Source organism: Dipodomys merriami, unplaced genomic scaffold (assembly GCF_024711535.1).
Source record: "Dipodomys merriami isolate MVZ:Mamm:240054 unplaced genomic scaffold, mDipMer1.0.p SCAF_84, whole genome shotgun sequence".
Classification (NCBI taxonomy): Eukaryota; Metazoa; Chordata; class Mammalia; order Rodentia; family Heteromyidae; genus Dipodomys; species Dipodomys merriami.
In genome coordinates this window covers 182,745-201,264 of record NW_027206446.1, presented here as the reverse complement: position 1 = coordinate 201,264, position 18,520 = coordinate 182,745, and the positions used below count along the sequence as shown (strand labels likewise).

The 18,520-nt window shown below is 59.3% G+C and overlaps 1 protein-coding gene across 5 annotated transcripts in view; it reads left to right on the top strand.

The window, feature by feature from the left end:
* Positions 1-18,520, top strand: part of Eps8 (EGFR pathway substrate 8, signaling adaptor) — a 46,852-nt gene that overhangs the window by 21,965 nt on the left and 6,367 nt on the right. For 2 of the 5 annotated variants that reach the window (XM_070011595.1, XM_070011590.1), the window contains exons 4-19: positions 296-346; positions 1,756-1,823; positions 2,450-2,611; positions 2,706-2,855; positions 3,199-3,281; positions 3,762-3,898; positions 5,162-5,241; positions 7,378-7,504; positions 7,990-8,078; positions 8,628-8,702; positions 10,169-10,317; positions 13,185-13,344; positions 14,701-14,834; positions 15,737-15,851; positions 16,100-16,228; positions 16,902-16,937. In XM_070011595.1, coding sequence (XP_069867696.1) covers positions 296-346; positions 1,756-1,823; positions 2,450-2,611; positions 2,706-2,855; positions 3,199-3,281; positions 3,762-3,898; positions 5,162-5,241; positions 7,378-7,504; positions 7,990-8,078; positions 8,628-8,702; positions 10,169-10,317; positions 13,185-13,344; positions 14,701-14,834; positions 15,737-15,851; positions 16,100-16,228; positions 16,902-16,937 — 1,745 coding nt within the window. The remainder of the gene's footprint in view (positions 1-295; positions 347-1,755; positions 1,824-2,449; positions 2,612-2,705; positions 2,856-3,198; positions 3,282-3,761; positions 3,899-5,161; positions 5,242-7,377; positions 7,505-7,989; positions 8,079-8,627; positions 8,703-10,168; positions 10,318-13,184; positions 13,345-14,700; positions 14,835-15,736; positions 15,852-16,099; positions 16,229-16,901; positions 16,938-18,520) is intronic. The other 3 variants (XM_070011593.1, XM_070011592.1, XM_070011594.1) reach the window with 2 other exon arrangements.

Here is an 18,520-nt window from a genome sequence, read left to right as displayed (position 1 = left end):
CAAATCTGAGGCGAAACTAGATCTTTGGTTTTTTCTTTTTTGTCCATCCTGGGATTTGAACTCGGGGCCTGGGCACTGCCCTTCGAGCTCTTTCTCTCAAGGCTGGCGCTCTGCCACCTGAACCACAGCTCCAGCCCAGCCTTTTGCTGGTTCCTTGGAGATCAGAGTCTCAGGGACTTTCCTGCCCGGGCTGGCCGCGATCCTCGGCGCTCAGCCTCCCGAGTGGCTGGGGTGACAGGCGGGAGCCACAGAGCCCGGCTCAGATCTTTCTTTTCCGACCACGTTATTTTGCTAGGACCCGACGGATCTTATTTCTTCAGGTCGTCGTCCAAACAAAAGAAGAAAGGTAGTGCGTGTCCTGCGTGCGCTGGCTTCCCTTCCTTCCTCCAGCCCTGCGGAGCCAAAATCAGAATAAAGAGCGCGGGGGTTTCCTCCCCGGGCTGTAAGCGGCCTGGAAGGCCGCAGTGGAAAAGAACTCCATGTCCAAGTTTGCTTTTGTCAGTCCTGGGGCTTGAACTCAGGGCCTGGGCGCTGTCCCTCAGCTCTTCAGCTCAAGGCTGGTGCTCTACCACTTGAGCCACAGCGCCACTTCCATTTTTCTGGTGATTCATTAGAGATCAGAGTCTCACGGGCTTTCCTGCCCTGGGCTGGCCTTGAACCTCGATCCTCTAGATCTCAGCCTCCTGAGTCGCTGGGATGACAGGCGGGAGCCCCTGCGCCCGGCCTCCGCCCGCGACCTGTCCACACTGAGGCTCCGCGAGAAGCGGAGTTTGGAGACCTGATTCCCACCCGTCCCCCCAACACCACCCCCCCCAAATTAAATTCCTTTCCATCACGGCCTTCCGTGCGGGAGTGAGTCAGGAGGCAGGTCCCCCTGCGGGAAGCCAGCGACACGCCCGTGTGCAGCGTGTGTGTGTGTGTGTGTGTGTGTGTGTGTGTGTGTGTGTGTGTGTGCATGTGTGCTGTGACACACCTGTGTATTTTGGCCTGCAGCATCTCAGGTGTGCTTTGCGGTCTGGCTCCACTTTCTTCTCTTCTTCCTTTTCCCCTAACACAACTTGTGTGTGCCCTGCGTGTTTCCCGATCACATGACCCCAGCCCACAGTCACTCCACCCCCGTGCCTCCCGTGACCTGGTGTGTGTGTGTGTGTGTGTGTGTGTGCCTCATAGAATATAGTATTTACAACTGCGTTTTCACCCCACGTGTACAAAGCTGGCTTTAATCTTCACCCAGAGCCAGAGGCCTGATGGTTTATTTATTTTTCTTACAACATTTATAATCTTTTCAAGAGAAAAATAACGTATTTTTATATGTGTGCCAGTCTGGGCCTGGGCGCCGTCCCTGAGTCTCTTTGTGCTCTGGCGCTCTACCACTTGAGCCACAGCTCCACTTCCGGCTTTTTGCTGGTTCATTGGAGAGAAGAGTCTCATGGGCTTTCCTGCCAGGGCTGGCTTCGAACCACGATCCTCAGGTCTCAGCCTCCTCGAGTAGCCGGGATGACAGGCGGGAGCCACTGGTGCCCAACTGAACATGGGTGGTGTTCACGTGGAGCGCTGATCATTCATACTTACCCCAAAGGCTTCTTACACGCCGTTATGGCTTCTTTGTGCTTCTCGATTTCTGGGTGAAGGTTTTCCGAAAAGCCGGGCTGTGGTGGCGTGTCCGCTACTGTATTGGTATGAGAGACACAGGCTGGATTTCCAGCTGGCCCCGTGACGCCATGCATAGCTCAGTGGTGATCATCTCTCTCCCAGAACAAAGGAAGAATTACGCGCGGGACAGCGTGAGCAGCGTGCCCGACGTCTCTCAGTACCGAGTGGAGGTAACACGCTTGTGTGTTCACGTGGAGTCTTTGTCTGTGTCTGTGTGTGCGCACTGGGACTCGAACTCAGGGCGCTGAGCTGCTTTCGCTCAAGGCTGGTGCTCTACCACTTGAGCCACAGCGCCACTTCCGGTTTTCTGGTGGTTCATTGGAGATCAGAGTCTCATGGCCTTTCCTGCCCAGGCTGGCTTGGAACCGTGATCCTCAGATGTCAGCCTCCTGAGTCGCTGGGATGCCAGGCGGGAGCCACGGCGCTCGGCTCTGAGACAGATTTTGATCTGTCTTAGGAACCAAGTTATCCTTTTTTCGTATTCAAAAGAGTCCTGCGATCTCCTCTTCCCAGGAAGACAAGGGGGCGGGGGTGGAGGGCTGCAGGGTGCTTTGTGTTTAGTCTCCATTTCTCCCATCCCTGACTTCGATGGGAACATGTATAGGAAAGCCATATGCCCTGTGTCACCAATACATGCTTGTCAAGTTTCTAACGTCATTATGGATGATAATTAAGACAATGACGATGCGCTCATGGCTGGATTCTGGTGGCGTCGGTTATAACGAACACGTGGTTGTACTTAGTCTTAGCTCGTCCTTCTCTTTTAACGTGTGGCTTGTCATTGGCCCATGCGCAGCACCTGACCACCTTCATCCTGGACCGGAAGGATGCCATGCTCAACGTGGAGGATGGAATCCGGAAGCTGAAGCTGCTGGATGCCAAGGGCAAAGTGTGGACTCAGGACATGATTCTGCAGGTGGATGACCGAGCAGTGAGCCTCATCGACCTGGAGTCCCAGGTAAGTCGAGGCACCGGGGAGGCCTTTGAGTTCCCCGCCATGCCCCACCCCTGCGGGCGGAGCCAGGACCTGACCGGGTCTCCTCTGTGTGTAGAATGAACTGGAGAATTTCCCTCTCGGCACCATCCAGCACTGCCAGGCCGTGCAGAAGGCCTGCAGCTACGACTCCATCCTGGCCCTGGTGTGCAAAGAATCCACGCAGAACAAGCCCGACCTCCACCTCTTCCAGTGCGACGAGGTGAAGGTACGTACACGGGACCATTCCCTGCCCCTCCTTATTGTGGTGGTCAGTCCTGGGGCTCGAACTCAGGGCCTGGGCGCTGTCCCTGAGTTCTTTCACTCCAGGCTGGTGCTCTACCACGTGAGCCACAGCGCCCCTTCCAGTTTTTGGTGGTTCACTGGAGATCACAATCTCACAGACTTTTCCTGCCGGGGCTGGCCTCCAACTGCGATCCTCAGTCCTCAGCCTCCCGGGTTGCTGGGATGACAGGCGGGAGCCACCAGCGCCCGGCTTTCTCTAGTTCAATCTCACGTCCACCACACGTCGCTCCGGGTAGAACCTTCTGGTAACAGGGGTCTTGTTGCAGGCAAACCTCATCAGTGAGGATATCGAGAGCGCCGTGAGCGACAGCCGAGGCGGGAAGCAGAAACGGAGGCCAGAGGCGCTGAGGTGAGCGCGGGGCGAGCCGGGCGGAACCGACCGACTTCTCAAACGTGGTGGATCCTTTTCCCTAAAGGGTTAGAAAAAGGACTCTCAGCGCAGGTGTGCACCCTGCGCCTCTGCGTATTTGCTCTCCCCAGCCGCCTCCTTCTTCTCTCTGAACTTTGTCCTTTCTTTCATCCATTCCCTCGTGTGTGTGTGTGTGTGTGTGTGTGTGTGTGTGTGTGTGTGTGTGTGTGTGTGTGTGTGTGTGTGTGTGTGTGTCCGTCCCAGGGCTTGGACTCAGGGCCGTTTGAGCCACAGCTCTGCTTCTTGGCTTTTTGGTCTCACGGCCTTTCCTGCCCAGGCTGGCCTCCAACCTCGATCCTCAGATCTCAGCCTCCTGAGTAGCTGGATGACAGGCGTGAGCGCCCAGCCGCGTAACTCTTTTTGAGGGTGAAGCACTCAAGCCGTGACTGAGAGTGGCCTGGTGGTGTTCCTGTGTTTCAGGATGATCGCCAAGGCGGAGCCCGGCATCCCCCCGCCGCCCCGGGCGCCGGCCCCCGCGCCCCCGGGCACCGTCACCCAGGTGGACGTGAGGAGCCGGGTGGCCGCGTGGTCGGTGTGGGCCGCGGACCAGGGCGATGGTGAGTATCTCAGCCGGCCGTCGGGGCGCACTGCAGTCCGCGCTGGCTTGCTCACTCTGTTGCTGATGTCTGATCGTTAGTCCCAGCCAACTTTTAAGAAACATTAAGTGGAGGACAGGAGGAGGTGAGCCCGGGCTAACCATTGATATGGGGTGTCGGGGCGTTCACGGCCCTCAGTCAGTAAATTTGGCGTTAGAGTCTCTGTGTGTGCTGGTCCTGGGCTTGAACTCAGGGCCTGGGCGCTGTCCCTTGGCTCTTCAGCTCAAGGCGGGCGCTCTACCACTTGGGCCACGGCGCCACTTCCTGTTTTCTGCTGATTGCCTGGAGATGAGCGTCTCTCGGGCTTTCCCGCCCCGGCTGGCCTTGAACCGCGATCCTCAGCTCTCAGCCTCCCGCCGCCAGTGGGACCGCTGTGAGGAGGAGGCTCTTGCGGCCTCTTTCCTCCTGAGCTCCCGCTCCACGTCCTCCGTGGGCAGGAGGGTCTGCCGGGCTGGGCAGAGGAGCCTGGGCTCTTGTCCCCTGACCCCAACCTCTGACCCCTCCCTCCATCCCTGAATCATGATCTCCATACCTTGACCTCTGACTCCTCACCCGACCTCTGACCCCTCACCCCATCCCTGACTCCTTACCCTGACTCACCCCATCCCTGAATCATCACCCCATACCCTGACCTCTGACCCCTCCACTCCTGACTCCTCACCCCATCCCCAAGTCAGCACCCTGTATCCTGACCCCTCACCCCGACCTCTGACCTCTCACCCTATCCTTGAATCCATCACCCTGTACTTTGACCTCTGACCCCTAACCCGACCTCTGACCTCCTCACCCCATCTCCGAGTCAACACTCTGTATCCTGATCCTGACATCTGACTCCTCACCCCATCCCTGACTCCTAACCCTGACCCCGGCCTCTGACTCACCCCATCCCTGAATCATCATCACCCCGTACCCTGACCTCTGACCCCTCCACTCCTGACCCCTCACCCCATCCCCAAGTCAGCACCCTGTATCCTGACCCCTCACCCCGATCCCGAATCCATCACCCTATACCTTGACCTCTGACCCTAACCTGACCTCTGACCCCACCCCATCTCCAAGTCACCCTGTACTCTGACCCCGACCTTTGACCCCTCATCCCATCCTGAATCATCACCCCGTACCCTGACCTCTGACCCCTCCCTCCCTGACCCCCGCCCCGTCCCCGCACCCCCCCCCCCCCCCCCCCCCCGCTCGCGCGGGCTGACGCGGCTCTGCTCTCCGCAGCCGAGCGGAGGCCGCAGCCGCTGCCGCCCGAGCCGCCGGAGCCGCCGGAGACGACGGCCGCGCGCATCGACCGGGACGTGGTGAGTGCCGCCCGCCACTGCCGCCGCCGCTCTGCGCACGCGCGTGCTGTGCCAGTGCGCCACCCGCGGCTCTGCGCATGCGCGCGCTGTGCCAGTGCGCCACCCGCGGCTCTGCGCACGCGCGTGCTGTGCCAGTGCGCCACCCGCGGCTCTGCGCACGCGCGCACTGTGCCAGTGCGCCACCCGCGGCTCTGCGCACGCGCGCGCTGTGCCAGTGCCCCACCCGACGCTCTGCGCATGCGCGCGCTGTGCCAGTGCCCCACCCGACGCTCTGCGCATGCGCGCGCTGTGCCAGTGCCCCACCCGACGCTCTGCGCATGCGCGCGCTGTGCCAGTGCGCCACCCGCGGCTCTGCGCACGCGCGCCGCGCCATTGCGTCACCCGCGCCACTCGCCGCCCACGCGGACGCCACTGCCCGCGGAGTCGCTGCCGGACGGACGTCCCTCACGTCCCGTCACGCACGCGTCCTTCACGCCGTTTACCTCCCTCCACGCACCGCGTGTACGTCACTCACGTCCCCATCACGTAGCGCACGCCACGCACCCCACGCGTCATCCCGAGCGCCGCTCGCGCCTCGCCCTGCGCGTCCTCAGCTCGCGCACGCCGCTGACGTCACTGACGCCGCTGACGTCAGGCGTTCCCCATTTATCCCTCCCTTCCTTCCTTCCTTCCTCCCTTCCTCCCTTCCTTCCTTCCCTCCTTCCCTCCTTCCTTCCCTCCCTCCCTCTCTCCTTCCTTCCTTCCTTCCTTCCTTCCTTCCCTCTCTCCTTCCTTCCCTCCTTCCTTCCTCCCTCCCTCCCTCCCTCCCTTCCTCCCTTCCTTCCTTCCTTCCCTCCTTCCCTCTCTCCTTCCTTCCTTCCTTCCTTCCTTCCTTCCTTCCTTCCCTCCTTCCTTCCTTCCTTCCCTCCTTCCTTCCCTCCTTCCCTCCTTCCTTCCCTCCTTCCTTCCTTCCTTCCCTCCTTCCTTCCTTCCTTCCTTCCCTCCTTCCTTCCTTCCTTCCTTCCTTTCTTTCCCTTCCTTCCTTCCTTCCTTCCTTCCTTCCTTCCCTCCTTCCTTCCTTCCTTCCTTCCCTCCTTCCTTCCTTCCTTCCTTCCTTCCTTCCCTCCTTCCCTCCTTCCTTCCTTCCTTCCTTCCTTCCCTCCTTCCTTCCTTCCTTCCTTCCTTCCCTCCTTCCCGCCTTCCTCTTCCTCCCTCCTTCCTCCCCCTTTCTTTCCCCTCCCCCCTCAGGAAGCCCTCGTCCTTTGTCTGTCCGCCTGCTGCGCTCTGGGGAGTCGGGCCGCCCTTCCGCTCTGTCCTGCGCTGTGTTCTCCACCCTGGAGCTGGGGATGAGGACGCGACCCCCCCACCCTCCACCCTGCTCTCCACCGCACTCCACCCCTCCTCCCCCAAACCCTAACCCCCACACCCCACCCCGCCCCTCCTCCAGCAAACCCTAACCCCCACACCCCACCCCTCCACCAAACCCTAACCCCCCACACCCCAGCCCTCCTCCACCAAACCCTAACTCCCACACCCCAGCCCTCCTCCACCAAACCCTAACCCCCCACACCGCACCCCACCCCTCCTCCCCCAAACCCTAACCCCCACACCCCACCCCGCCCCTCCTCCAGCAAACCCTAACCCCCACACCCCACCCCTCCACCAAACCCTAACCCCCCACACCCCAGCCCTCCTCCACCAAACCCTAACTCCCACACCCCACCCCGCCCCTCCTCCACCAAACCCTAACCCCCATACCCCACCCCTCCTCCAGCAAACCCTAACCCCCACACCCCACCCCTCCACCAAACCCTAACCCCCCACACCGCACCCCACCCCTCCTCCAGCAACCCTAACCCCCACACCACACCCCACCCCTCCTCCAGCAACCCTAACCCCCCACACCACAGCCCATCCCTCCTCCAGCAAATCCTAACCCCCACACCGCACCCCACCTCCACCAAACCTTAACCCCCACACCACACTCCATATCTCCTCCCCCAAACCCTAACCCCCACACCGCACCCCACCCCTCCAGCAAACCCTAACCCCCCACACCCCACCCCATGTCTCCTCCAGCAAACCCTAACCCCTACACCGCACCCCACCCCTCCAGCAAACCCTAACCCCCCACACCACACCCCGTGTCTCCTCCAGCAAATCCTAAACCATATCTTGGATGACATCGAGTTTTTTATCACCAAACTCCAAAAAGCAGCCGAGGCGTTCTCTGAGCTGGCCAAGAGGAAGAAGAGCAAGAAGAGCAAGAGGAAAGGCCCGGGAGGTAAGTCGAGGCACGTGGATGTCAAGATGTGTGCAGGAAGCCAGGGCCAGGCCACGCAGGACAACCCCACCCAAGCCCGGGCTGAGGAGCCTTGGAAGTCACGGGAGGGGGGGGGGGGGGGGGGGGGGGGGGGGAGACGGAGGACGGGACAATTAGACTGTCCTGATAAAGGCTCCCAGAGGCCCCGAGGCTCGGGCGGTGGCCTCTCCATGGCTGTTTCCACGAGTGATTGCCAGTGAACTATCAAACAAAAAACCTGAAATGGCGCTGCGGTTCAAGTGGTAGAGCATCCACCTTGAGCACAAAAGCTCAGCACCCAGGCCCTGAGTTCAAATCCTAGACTGGCACACACACACACACACACACACACTCATCATCCTACCTTAAGAGGTTGTGTGTGTGCGCATGCGTGCATGCACATGTGTTCACTGAATGGATTTCCTTTGAACTTGGCTTTCTCTCTCTCTCTCTGTCTCTCTCTCTAGAGGGAGTTTTAACCCTTCGGGCAAAGCCTCCACCCCCGGATGAGTTCGTGGACTGTTTCCAGAAGTTTAAGCATGGCTTTAATCTTCTGGTAAGTGCATTGATCATCACTGACCAGAGAGAGACCAGTGACTCAGCTCACAGGCCAGCCGGGGGTGGGTCTGGAAATTAAATCAGGATGTAGAATGATTGTTCCAGCACTGTGTCCATTTGTAAGCGTGCTTTCATTACACCAAGATGACCAATGGTGAAGAAGCAAAACTAATGTGCATTTAAGAGACTTCGTGGAAAACCAGTGACTCCTGACTGTCATTGTCTATAAATTTCCCACGTTCCCATTTCCACCATAACCCAGGCCGGGCACGGTGGCTACCGCCAGCTTCTTAGGAGGCTAGGATCTAGAGGATCGAGGTTCAAAGCCAGCCCGGGTGGGAAAGTCCGTGAGACTCTGATCTCCCATAAACCACCAGAAAATCAGAAGAGGAGCTGTGGCTCAACGTGGTAGAGCACCAGCCTGGAGTGAAAGAGCTCAGGGACAGCGCCCAGGCCCTGAGTTCAAGCCCCAGGGGCTGCGTCCAGCTGGCTTTGGCTCTAGCGCCCTTTGGTAACCACGTGTCTTTTGTTTCCTCCCCGACGCCAGGCCAAGCTGAAATTGCACATCCAGAACCCGAGCGCTGCGGACCTGGTCCATTTCCTGTTCACGCCCTTAAACATGGTGAGATTTGTATTCACAGAACAAAAATACTCGCTCTGGGCACAGTTCCCAGCACACCAGACCTGGCCACCCCTTCCGATCACCTCCCTTCATTCTCCCGTCTGCGTCAATACTGACAACGCCAAATAGGAGAGTTGAAAAAGAGCCTTGAAAGCCAGGCGTCCAGTAGCTCACGCCTATAATCCCAGCTACTCAGGAGGCTGAGATCTGAGGATCGAGGTTCAAAGCCAGCCTGAGCAGGAAAGTCCGTGAGACTCAGATCTCCAAGGAACCAGCAGAAAACTGGAAGAAGTGGAGCTGTGGCTCAGGTGGTAGAGCACCAGCCTTGAGTGAAGGAGCTCAGGGACAGCGCCCAGGCCCTGAGTTCAAGTCCCAGGAGCCTTGGCATTGTTACCTGCTAGACAGCCACTTGTGTTAGAAACACTCGCTTGAATATCAGACAGAAATAACTACTTAAAAATAAATGGATCCAAGTGGCAGAGAGACCCAAGTCTTCCTGTCCTTCTGTCCCCGTGGGTGCCGCGCCACGCTTAGAAATGAGGGACTGCTTCCCCAGCTCAGACAACAGGGTCGGCGTGAACAACGCCAGAAGCAGCTCACTTGCGAGATTAGGAGATCAGGGCCCAGCCGGATCAATAATTCACGTGTGTGCGGCGTCACGTTTCCGTGTATCCGGTTATTGGCCAATAACTCTGGCCAGGGAACCCTCCGGTCTGAAAATTCGATCTCAGGCCGGGGGTGGTGGCTCGTGATTGTAATCTCAGCCCCTGGGGGTGAAGGGTGGGGAGGGGGGATTTGAAATCAGGGTGATTGCAACCGAGGACCGGCCAGGGTCTCAATGATTAGGGGACCCCCCACACACACCATCATCTCAATCAGTAAGCCAGGTTTGGTGACGCATTGCTGTAACCCAAGCCATGTGGGAAAACAGCAAGTAAGAAGATCACGCTCTTCAGGTTCAACCTGGGCCAAAAGCGTGTATGTAGACGATTGTGTAAACATACGTGCACACACACGCAATCTCCTTTCTTCTCGTGCCACACCTGGGACCAAGGCAAAACGTTGATAAAGCGGCCGTGGTTTGTGTCGCGAGGAGCTCATTTTTAATTCTCCAGCCAGGAAAACGGCGCCTAGATTTTAGGCCAGTTTTTGTTTGTTTGCCAGAACTGATTTTCCTGAGCTGCATGTGTTTTTCTTTTTGGTCTGTTGGGGGTCTTGAACTCAGGGCCTGGGCGCCGTCCCTGAGCTCTTCAGCTCAAGGCTGGCGCTCTACCACTTGAGCCACAGCACCACTCCTGGTTTTCTGGTGGTTCCTGGGAGATCAGAGTCTCACGGACTTTCCTGCCCAGGCTGGCCTCTAACTGCGATCCTCAGATCTCAGCCTCCCGAGAGGCTGGGAAGAAGGTTGGCTTGCGTTTTCGGTGCTCGCCGCCTTCCCGCCACCAACCCCGTGTGTCCTCCCGTAGGTCGTCCAGGCCACCGGAGGCCCCAAACTGGCCAGCTCCGTGCTCAGCCCCCTGCTGACCAAGGACACCGTGGACTTCCTCAGCCGCACTGTGACCCCCGAGGAGCGGGACCTGTGGCTGTCGCTGGGGGAGACGTGGCTCAAAGCCAGGTGAGGGAGGAGCTCTGTGCCGGCTGCCTGTAGTGCCGGCAGGCTGGGTGGGTGGTGATCGGGGTCCAGAGGGACCCAGCGGGGTGTCAGGGTCGCTGACATCATGAAAGCCGGCATCATGGCTCCCGCCTGCCGTCCCAGCCACCCAGGAGGCTGAGATCCGAGGATCGCGGTTCAAAGCCAGCCTGAGCAGGGAGGTCCGTGAGACTCTGATCTCCCATGAATCACCAGAAAACCGGAAGTGGCGCTGAGGCTCAAGTGGTAGAGCACCGGCCTTGAGCACAGGCCCTGAGTTCAAGCCCAAGCACGCGCGCACACACACACACACACACACACACAGTCTTCTGATGTGCGTGCACCTGCCTCTCGGCGAGGTTTTGCAACCACGCGATGGTCTCCCGCTCTGTCCGACCCCGTGTTTCCCCTCGATGTGGGCTTTTCTTTCTCCTTTCCTTCTTTTCCTTGACGCGGTCCTTCATTTTCTCATGGAGAATCCGAGCCAAAATCATTGCAGAGACGGCGCTATTTTTATGCTCTGATTTAATAAGCTTTCTGGAACTACAGTTCACATTCCAAGCGGGCTTATCTGACGGCGTCGATCGAACAGATTCCAGAAAGCCAGAGAGCCGCTTTCTGCCCGGCCTTCCACACAAAAACGGCAGCGAAACATGGACAGTAGGATAATAAATAAATACAAAAGTGCAAAGGGAAATGATCCATATATACACACACACATACAGTTTTTGCTCAGTGGTGGATCTTGAACTCAGGGCCTGGGCGCTGTCCCTCAGCTCTTCAGCTCAAGGCTGGCTGGTGCCCTACCACTTGAGCCACAGCCTCAATTCCGGTTTTCTAGTGGTTCATAGGAGATGAGAGTCTCACGGACTTTCCTTCCCTGGGCTGGCCTCGAACCACGATCCTCAGACCTCAGCCTCCCGAGTCGCTTAGCTAGCACAGCGCGTGGCATGTTGCCGCTCACGCTTGCAGCAGGCAGGCAGCCGCGTGGAGAGCCCGGCCTGGCCGAGGCCTGCGCCACGGCAGCACCACAGGCCGCACAGTGGAGTGTGCCGTTCACGGAGGAGCGTGAACGCGCGTGGACACGCGTGTTTCCCTCTCGGGCACACAGGAGGGCTGCGCTGGGTCGGCGTGCAGCGGTGTTGCTGGTGTGTGGTGGTGTGTCTGTGTGGGTGTGTCAGATGTGTTGGAGTGTTGGTGTGTCTGTTGTGTCAGTGTGTTGGGGTACTGGTGGATTGGTGTGTTGTGTCGGTGGATTGGTATGTTGGTGTGTGTTGGTGTGTTGGCGTGCCAGTGTGTATCTGTTGGTATGTTGGTGTGGTGTGTTGGTATACTGGTGGGTTGGTGTGGTGTGTTGGTATACTGGTGGATTGGTGTGTTGTGTCGGTGTATTGGTGTGTTGGTGTGTGTTGGTATGTTGGTGTGCCAGTGTGTATTTGTTGGTGTGTTGGTATGTTAATGTGGTGTGTTGGTGTATTGGTGTGTTGGTACATTGTGTGGGTGTGTCGTGTCGGTGTGTTGGGTACTGTGGCTGGTATGTCCTGTGGTGTGTTGGGTACTGTGGATCAGTGTGTCCTTCGGTGTGTTGGGTACTGTGGCTGGTGTGTTGTGTCGGTGTGTTGGGTACTGTGGATCGGTGTGTCCTGTCTGTTGGGTACTGTGGATCGGTGTGTCCTGTCTGTTGGGTACTGTGGATCGGTGTGTCCTGTCTGTTGGGTACTGTGGATCGGTGAGTCCTGTCTGTTGGGTACTGTGGATCGGTGTGTCGGTGTGTTGGGTACTGTGGATCGGTGTGTCGGTGTGTTGGGTACTGTGGATCGGTGTGTCGGTGTGTTGGGTACTGTGGATCGGTGTGCCGGTGTGTTGGGTACTGTGGATCGGTGTGCCGGTGTGTTGGGTACTGTGGATCGGTGTGTTGGGTACTGTGGATCGGTGTGTCCTGTCTGTTGGGTACTGTGGATCGGTGTGTCCTGTCTGTTGGGTACTGTGGATCGGTGTGTCGGTGTGTTGGGTACTGTGGATCGGTGTGTCCTGTCTGTTGGGTACTGTGGATCGGTGTGTCGGTGTGTTGGATACTGTGGATCAGTGTGTCGTGTCTGTTGGGTACTGTGGATCGGTGTGTCGGTGTGTTGGGTACTGTGGATCGGTGTGTCGGTGTGTTGGGTACTGTGGATCAGTGTGTCGGTGTGTTGGGTACTGTGGATCAGTGTGTCGGTGTGTTGGGTACTGTGGATCGGTGTGTCGTGTCTGTTGGGTACTGTGGATCAGTGTGTCGTGTCTGTTGGGTACTGTGGATCAGTGTGTCGTGTCTGTTGGGTACTGTGGATCGGTGTGTCGTGTCTGTTGGGTACTGTGGATCAGTGTGTCGGTGTGTTGGGTACTGTGGATCAGTGTGTCGGTGTGTTGGGTACTGTGGATCTGTGTGTCGGTGTGTTGGGTACTGTGGATCGGTGTGTCGGTGTGTTGGGTACTGTGGATCGGTGTGCTGGTGTGTTGGGTACTGTGGATCGGTGTGTCGGTGTGTTGGGTACTGTGGATCGGTGTGTCGGTGTGTTGGGTACTGTGGATCGGTGTGTCGGTGTGTTGGGTACTGTGGATCGGTGTGTCGGTGTGTTGGGTACTGTGGATCTGTGTGTCGGTGTGTTGGGTACTGTGGATCGGTGTGTCGGTGTGTTGGGTACTGTGGATCGGTGTGTCGGTGTGTTGGGTACTGTGGATCGGTGAGTCCTGTCTGTTGGGTGCTGTGGATCGGTGAGTCCTGTCGCTGTGTCGCTGTGTCTGCGGGTCCGCGTGTCCCGCAGGCCTGGCTGACGTGTCCGTGTGGGTGTCCGTGTCGGCGTGGGTGTCCGCAGGGCGGAGTGGCCTCGGGAGCAGTTCATCGCCCCCTACGTGCCCCGCTTCCGGCTGGGCTGGGAGCCGCCGGCGCTGGACAGCCTGGGGCCCCCCCAGGGGTCCCCGCCGCCCGCCGAGCCCCGCGGCCAGCTCGACCCCCGGAGACCGCCGGCCACAGAGGTACAGCGATGGCCCCTGCTTCTAGAGCAATCTAGGGGTGACTGTCTAGAGCCTGGAAAGACCCGTGATCACTCCCCGGCTTCTAGAACAATCTAGAAGTGACATTCTAGAGCTTAGAAACACCCACAATCACCCCTCCCCCCCGGCTTCTGGAATAATCTGAAGGTGACTTTGTGGAGTCCAGAAAGACCTGTGATTATCCCTTGGCTTCTAGAACAATCTAGAGGTGATAGTCTAGAACCTGGAAAGACCTGTGATTATCCCCCGGCTTCTAGAACAATGTAGAGGTGACTCTCTAGAGCCTAGAAAGACCCTTGATCACCACCACCCCCACTTCTAGAACAATCCAGAGGTAACTTTCTGGAGTACACAAAGACCTGTGATCACCCTGTCCCTGGCTTCTAGAACAATCTAGAAGGGATGTTCTAGAGTCTAGAAAGACCCTCAATCACTCACCACCTCCCCCAGCTTCTAGAATAATCGAAAGGTGACTTTGTGGAGTCCAGAAAGACCTGTGATTATCCCCTGGTTTATAGAACAACCTAAAGATTTTCTGGAGTCCAACAAGACCTGTGCTCGCCTCCCCCCCCAGCTTCTAGAACAATCTAGTTAGTTTCTCTCAATTCTAGAAGGATCTAAGATTGGCCCTGTCTGGGTTCTAGACAAATCTAGATAGGTTTTTCTCGATGACAGCGAAATTTAGGCTCTCTCTTTCACCATTCCAGAAAAATCTAGCCCGTGGGGACCGAGCAGGAGGCTGGAGGGTGGCAAACGTGGACCCACGAGGCCCCAGCGCGGGGAGGGAGAGCTGGGGGGCGGGGCGCCCGCGGGAGGGCGCGGGCCCGGCCCCAGCAAGGCCCTGGGTTCAAATCCACCCCTCCCCCAAAAAACAACAAGGAAAAGCTTTGCTGATGCCCCTTTTCATCCTCCTGGGAAATAAAGCTGAACCGGGTCCATGAGACGGGGCGGGGGGGCCCTAACACGGGGGGGGGGCACCCCGAATGACACCAGGGGGCGCGTGTGTCCGCCGCGGCTCCGGGGCACATGGGCGCTGTGACCATTGGCTCCACGACTTGCGGGTTCATTCTGAACCCGGGGCCTGGGCGCTGTCCCTGAGCTCGCTCACTCAAGGCTGGCGCTCTACCCCTTGAGCCACGGCTCCAGTCCAGTCTTGGTGGCTGTTCGTTCATTGGCGAGCAGGGTCTCACGGGCTTTCCCGCCCGAGGCTGGCCTCAGACCGCGGTCCTCGGCCCTCAGCCTCCCGAGCCGCTGGGACCACAGGCCTGGGCCCGGGTGGAGGTGGGTGGCGTGAGCACTCACGGCGCTGGTGTTCATTCCTGCACGTCTGCCGCACAGCATCCCGGCCTCCTCGAGTACCCCCCGCCCGACACGTACGCCTTCTGCAGCAGCGTGTACCCCAGGGGGCTGCAGCCGGACCAGGGGGAGGCCGCCGGGCCCTTCAAGCCCACCCCGAACCGCCACGCAGACAGGTAACGCACCATGGAAAGCGAAGGGGCTTCGGGTGTGTGCTGCTGACTGCTGCCCGCGCAGCTTCACACGCGGGCCTGCACCAGTGGCTCATGCCTGTAGTCCCAGCTGCTCGGGAGACTGAGCTCTGAGGATCGTGGTTCAAAGCCAGCCCAGGCAGGAAAGTCCCTGAGACTCTTAACTCCATAAACCACCAGAAAAAAGGAAGTGGCGCTGTGGCTCAAGTGGTAGAGCACCAGCCTTGAGTGAAAGAGCTCAGGGACAGCGCCCAGGCCCAGAGTTCAAGTCCCACAACTGACAAAAATAAAAGATAAGTGACAATAATAAAAGAATAAGTAGTGACAATAAAATAACAAGTCATGGGGGCTGGGCAGGTGGCTCAGTGGTAGAGCGCTTGCCTTGCATGCATGAGGCCCTGGGTTCGATTCCTCAGCACCTCATCAGCAGTAAAAGCCAGAAGTGGCGCTGTGGCTCAAGTGGTAGAGCGCTAGCCTTGAGCTGAAGAGCTGAGGGACAGCGCCCAGGCCCTGAGTTCAGGCCCCATGACTGACCAAAAAGACCCCCCCCAAAAAACCAAAAAGAAGTCGTGAATGAGAAAATAACAAATCAGACTAAACACTAAAATGTTAAGCACTAATAAATAACACCGAGTGACAGGCGTGGTAAGTAATAATACAATAAAATGGTGATAGATAACAAGACATTAAGTGGCAGTTAATAAGAGGATGTTAAGTCGTGAATAATAAAGTAACAAGGAAGAATTAGAACAGAACGGTGTCCCCCCCCCCGCCAATGTCACTGCTGGGATGGGGGGGGGTTCTTGGGCTCCCCCTTAGCGCCGGCGGGCTGGGCCGGGGGGGGGGGGGCCGGGCCGGGGTGGGCCCAGCGCTGTGCTCTGCTGCAGCCACAGAAGCTACGACCCGCACCCGCCCCAGCCCAAGAAGTTCGCCCGCTCCAAGTTCGACTTCACGGCCAGGAACAGCAGCGAGCTGTCGGTGCTGAAGGATGAGGTCCTGGAGGTGAGGCCCCCCGAGCCGTGCGTCCCCAGCCCCCCCGCATGCATGCCCCGCACGTGCCCACCGCGTCTCAGCCGCGCCCCACTCCCTCGGGCTCCGTCCTTACAACCGAGGCTGGTGATGCATTCACCCGAGACCCATGGTGAGACCCAGGCCGGGCGCTGGGGCTCACGCCTGCCGTCCCAGCCCAGTCCCAGTCCCTGGGACTCCGCGGACTGCTCACGCACGCGCTCCCCACCCTCCCCCCCCAGGTGCTGGATGACCGCAGGCAGTGGTGGAGGGTGCGGGGCGCGCGCGGGGACACGGGCTTCGTGCCCAACAACATCCTGGACCTGCTGCCGGCCGCCGGCCCCGCCGCCCCGCACACGCACACCATCCAGGTACGACTCCATTCCTCACACGCGGCGTTTCCGTCCGGCCAGGCCCAGTGCCGGTGCGCACCTCTGTAGTCCCGACCCGCTTGACCCGAGCTGGGGGTCCCCCACGCAGAGCGCACGGCACGGCCGCTCCCTCCTCGCCTCTCCCCCTGGGGAGGGTCTTTTAATTTCTGGGGTGCTGAGGGAGACCCCACAGTCACCCCGGGAGGTCAGGGCTAGGCCTAGCCGTCGGGGGGGGGGGGGATCAGTCCTCCCCACCACACAGCGGGGTGCGCCCGGCCCCTCACCAGGCTGAGATCCAGAGGATCACAGTTCAAAGCCAGCCCAGGCCAGAAAGTCCGTGAGACCCTCACCCCCCATGAACCACCAGAGAAAAAGCCAGAAGTGGCACTGTGGCTCAGGCGGCAGAGCACCAGCCTAGAGCGGAAACGCTCAGGGACAGCGCCCAGGCCCTGAGTTCAAGACCCAGGGCAGGCAGCCCGGTCCTGGGCGCGTGGCTGAGCCGTGCTTTCCACGGGGGCTCGGGGTCCGCCTCGAACCCGCGGCCCGGTTCCAATCCCTGCGTGGGGCAAAGCCAAGGATGTCGGGGTGGTCTCTGCATGGGTCGGGGGGAGGGTCCCCCACCCCACATGCTGCCGCCCGCCCGCCCACCCGCCCTCCCTCCCTCCGCCACCAGCTCTTGATGCCAAAGAAGGAATTTGAGCTGTTCAAGGTAGGACGGCTCCCGGCCTTCGGTGTGAAGTGGCCTTGCGTGGTGTGAACGCCCTCTCCTCTTCCCAAATCCCCGTCCTCCCCAGCCTGCCGTGGCCGCAGGTCGCCCCCGCTGGCTTTCTGAGCACCAGAAAGCCACAGACACTGGACCCTCTCCTCGGCCGGCCACGGAGCACCAGCTTCAGCGTGCACCTCGGCCGGGCGCCGGTGCGCACGCCTGCCATCCCGGCTGCTCAGGAGGCTGAGAGCCGGAGGATCGCGGTGCAAAGCCAGCCCGTGCACAGAGAGGAGAAAGAGTCCATGTCTGGGTTGTGTCCTGTCTCTTTCCTGTGCGGGTGATCTGTGGCTTGAGCCGCCGTACCCTGACTTCCTGCACGAAAGCTTGTTTCTGCCCAAGACCGAGAAACCAAAATGGCGGGCGGGAAAGCTATTCGTTGTTGTGCAGGTCCTGGGGCTTGAACTCAGGGCCTGGGCGCTGTCCCTGAGCTCTTTCACTCCAGGCTGGTGCTCTACCACCTGAGCCACAGCGCCACTTTCGGTTTTCTGGTGGTTCGGCAGAGATCGGAGTCTCAGGAGCTCTCCTGCCCGAGCGGGCCTCGAACCTCGATCCTCGGATCTCAGCCTCCCGAGCAGCCGGGGTGACAGGCGGGAGCCGCCGCGCCCGGCCTGCTCTCTTGTTTCTGTTTTTGTTTTTTTACGCAGAACACGCCTTGCGGTTTTGTGAGCTTGGGCCTGGCCAGGACCCGCGTCCCTCCGCGTGTCCCGCGCTGCAGGCCACGCGCCGCAGGGGGGTCTTGGCTGCCGAGGGTCCCTTGCAGCTTCTGCTCCTCGGGGTGTGCTCGTCACGGCTGGTGAAGTTTTCCCAGGGCCTCGGGCTCCCCTGAGGAGCTGACTGCTGTGGCGTGTGCGTGTGTGTGTGCGCGTGCGCATGTGTGTGTGTGCATGTGTGTGTGTGTGCTTTGTTTACCCGCGAGGCCCTGGTTGTGAAAGTTATTACAGAGTCTCGAAATGGCTTCCAACCCCACGAGGTTTCGCGGTGTTTCGGGAACAAGCTCGCCTCTTTCCCTTCTTTCCTCTTTCTGTTTTTGTTTGTGTCAGTCCTGGGGCTTGAACTCAGGGCCTGGGCGCTGTCCCTGAGCTCTTCAGCTCAAGGCTGGTGCTCTACCCCTTGAGCCACAGCGCCACTTCCGGTTGTCTGGTGGTTCACTGGAGATCAGAGTCTCACAGCCTTTCCTGCCTGGCCTGGCTTTGAACCGCGATCCTCAGATCTCAGCCTCCTGAGTGGCTGGGATTGCAGGCGTGAGCCACGGCGCCCGGCTTGTTTGTTTATCATCAGGTCTAGGCACTGGCAGATGCTCTTACTCTACCAACGCGCAGCCCGGGGTTCCCAGCTCTTCTCTGTCTCTGTGTCTGTCTGTCTCTGTCTCAGTCTCTCGCTGTCTGTTTCTGTCTGTCTCTGTCTCTCATCTGTGTCTGTCTCTGTCTGTCTGTCTCAGTCTCTCGCTGTCTGTCTTCCTCCTGGCTGTGGGGGGGATTCAGGGAGCTCTCGTGGTGCTCGCGCTAACACTGGCCAGTGGCATGGGG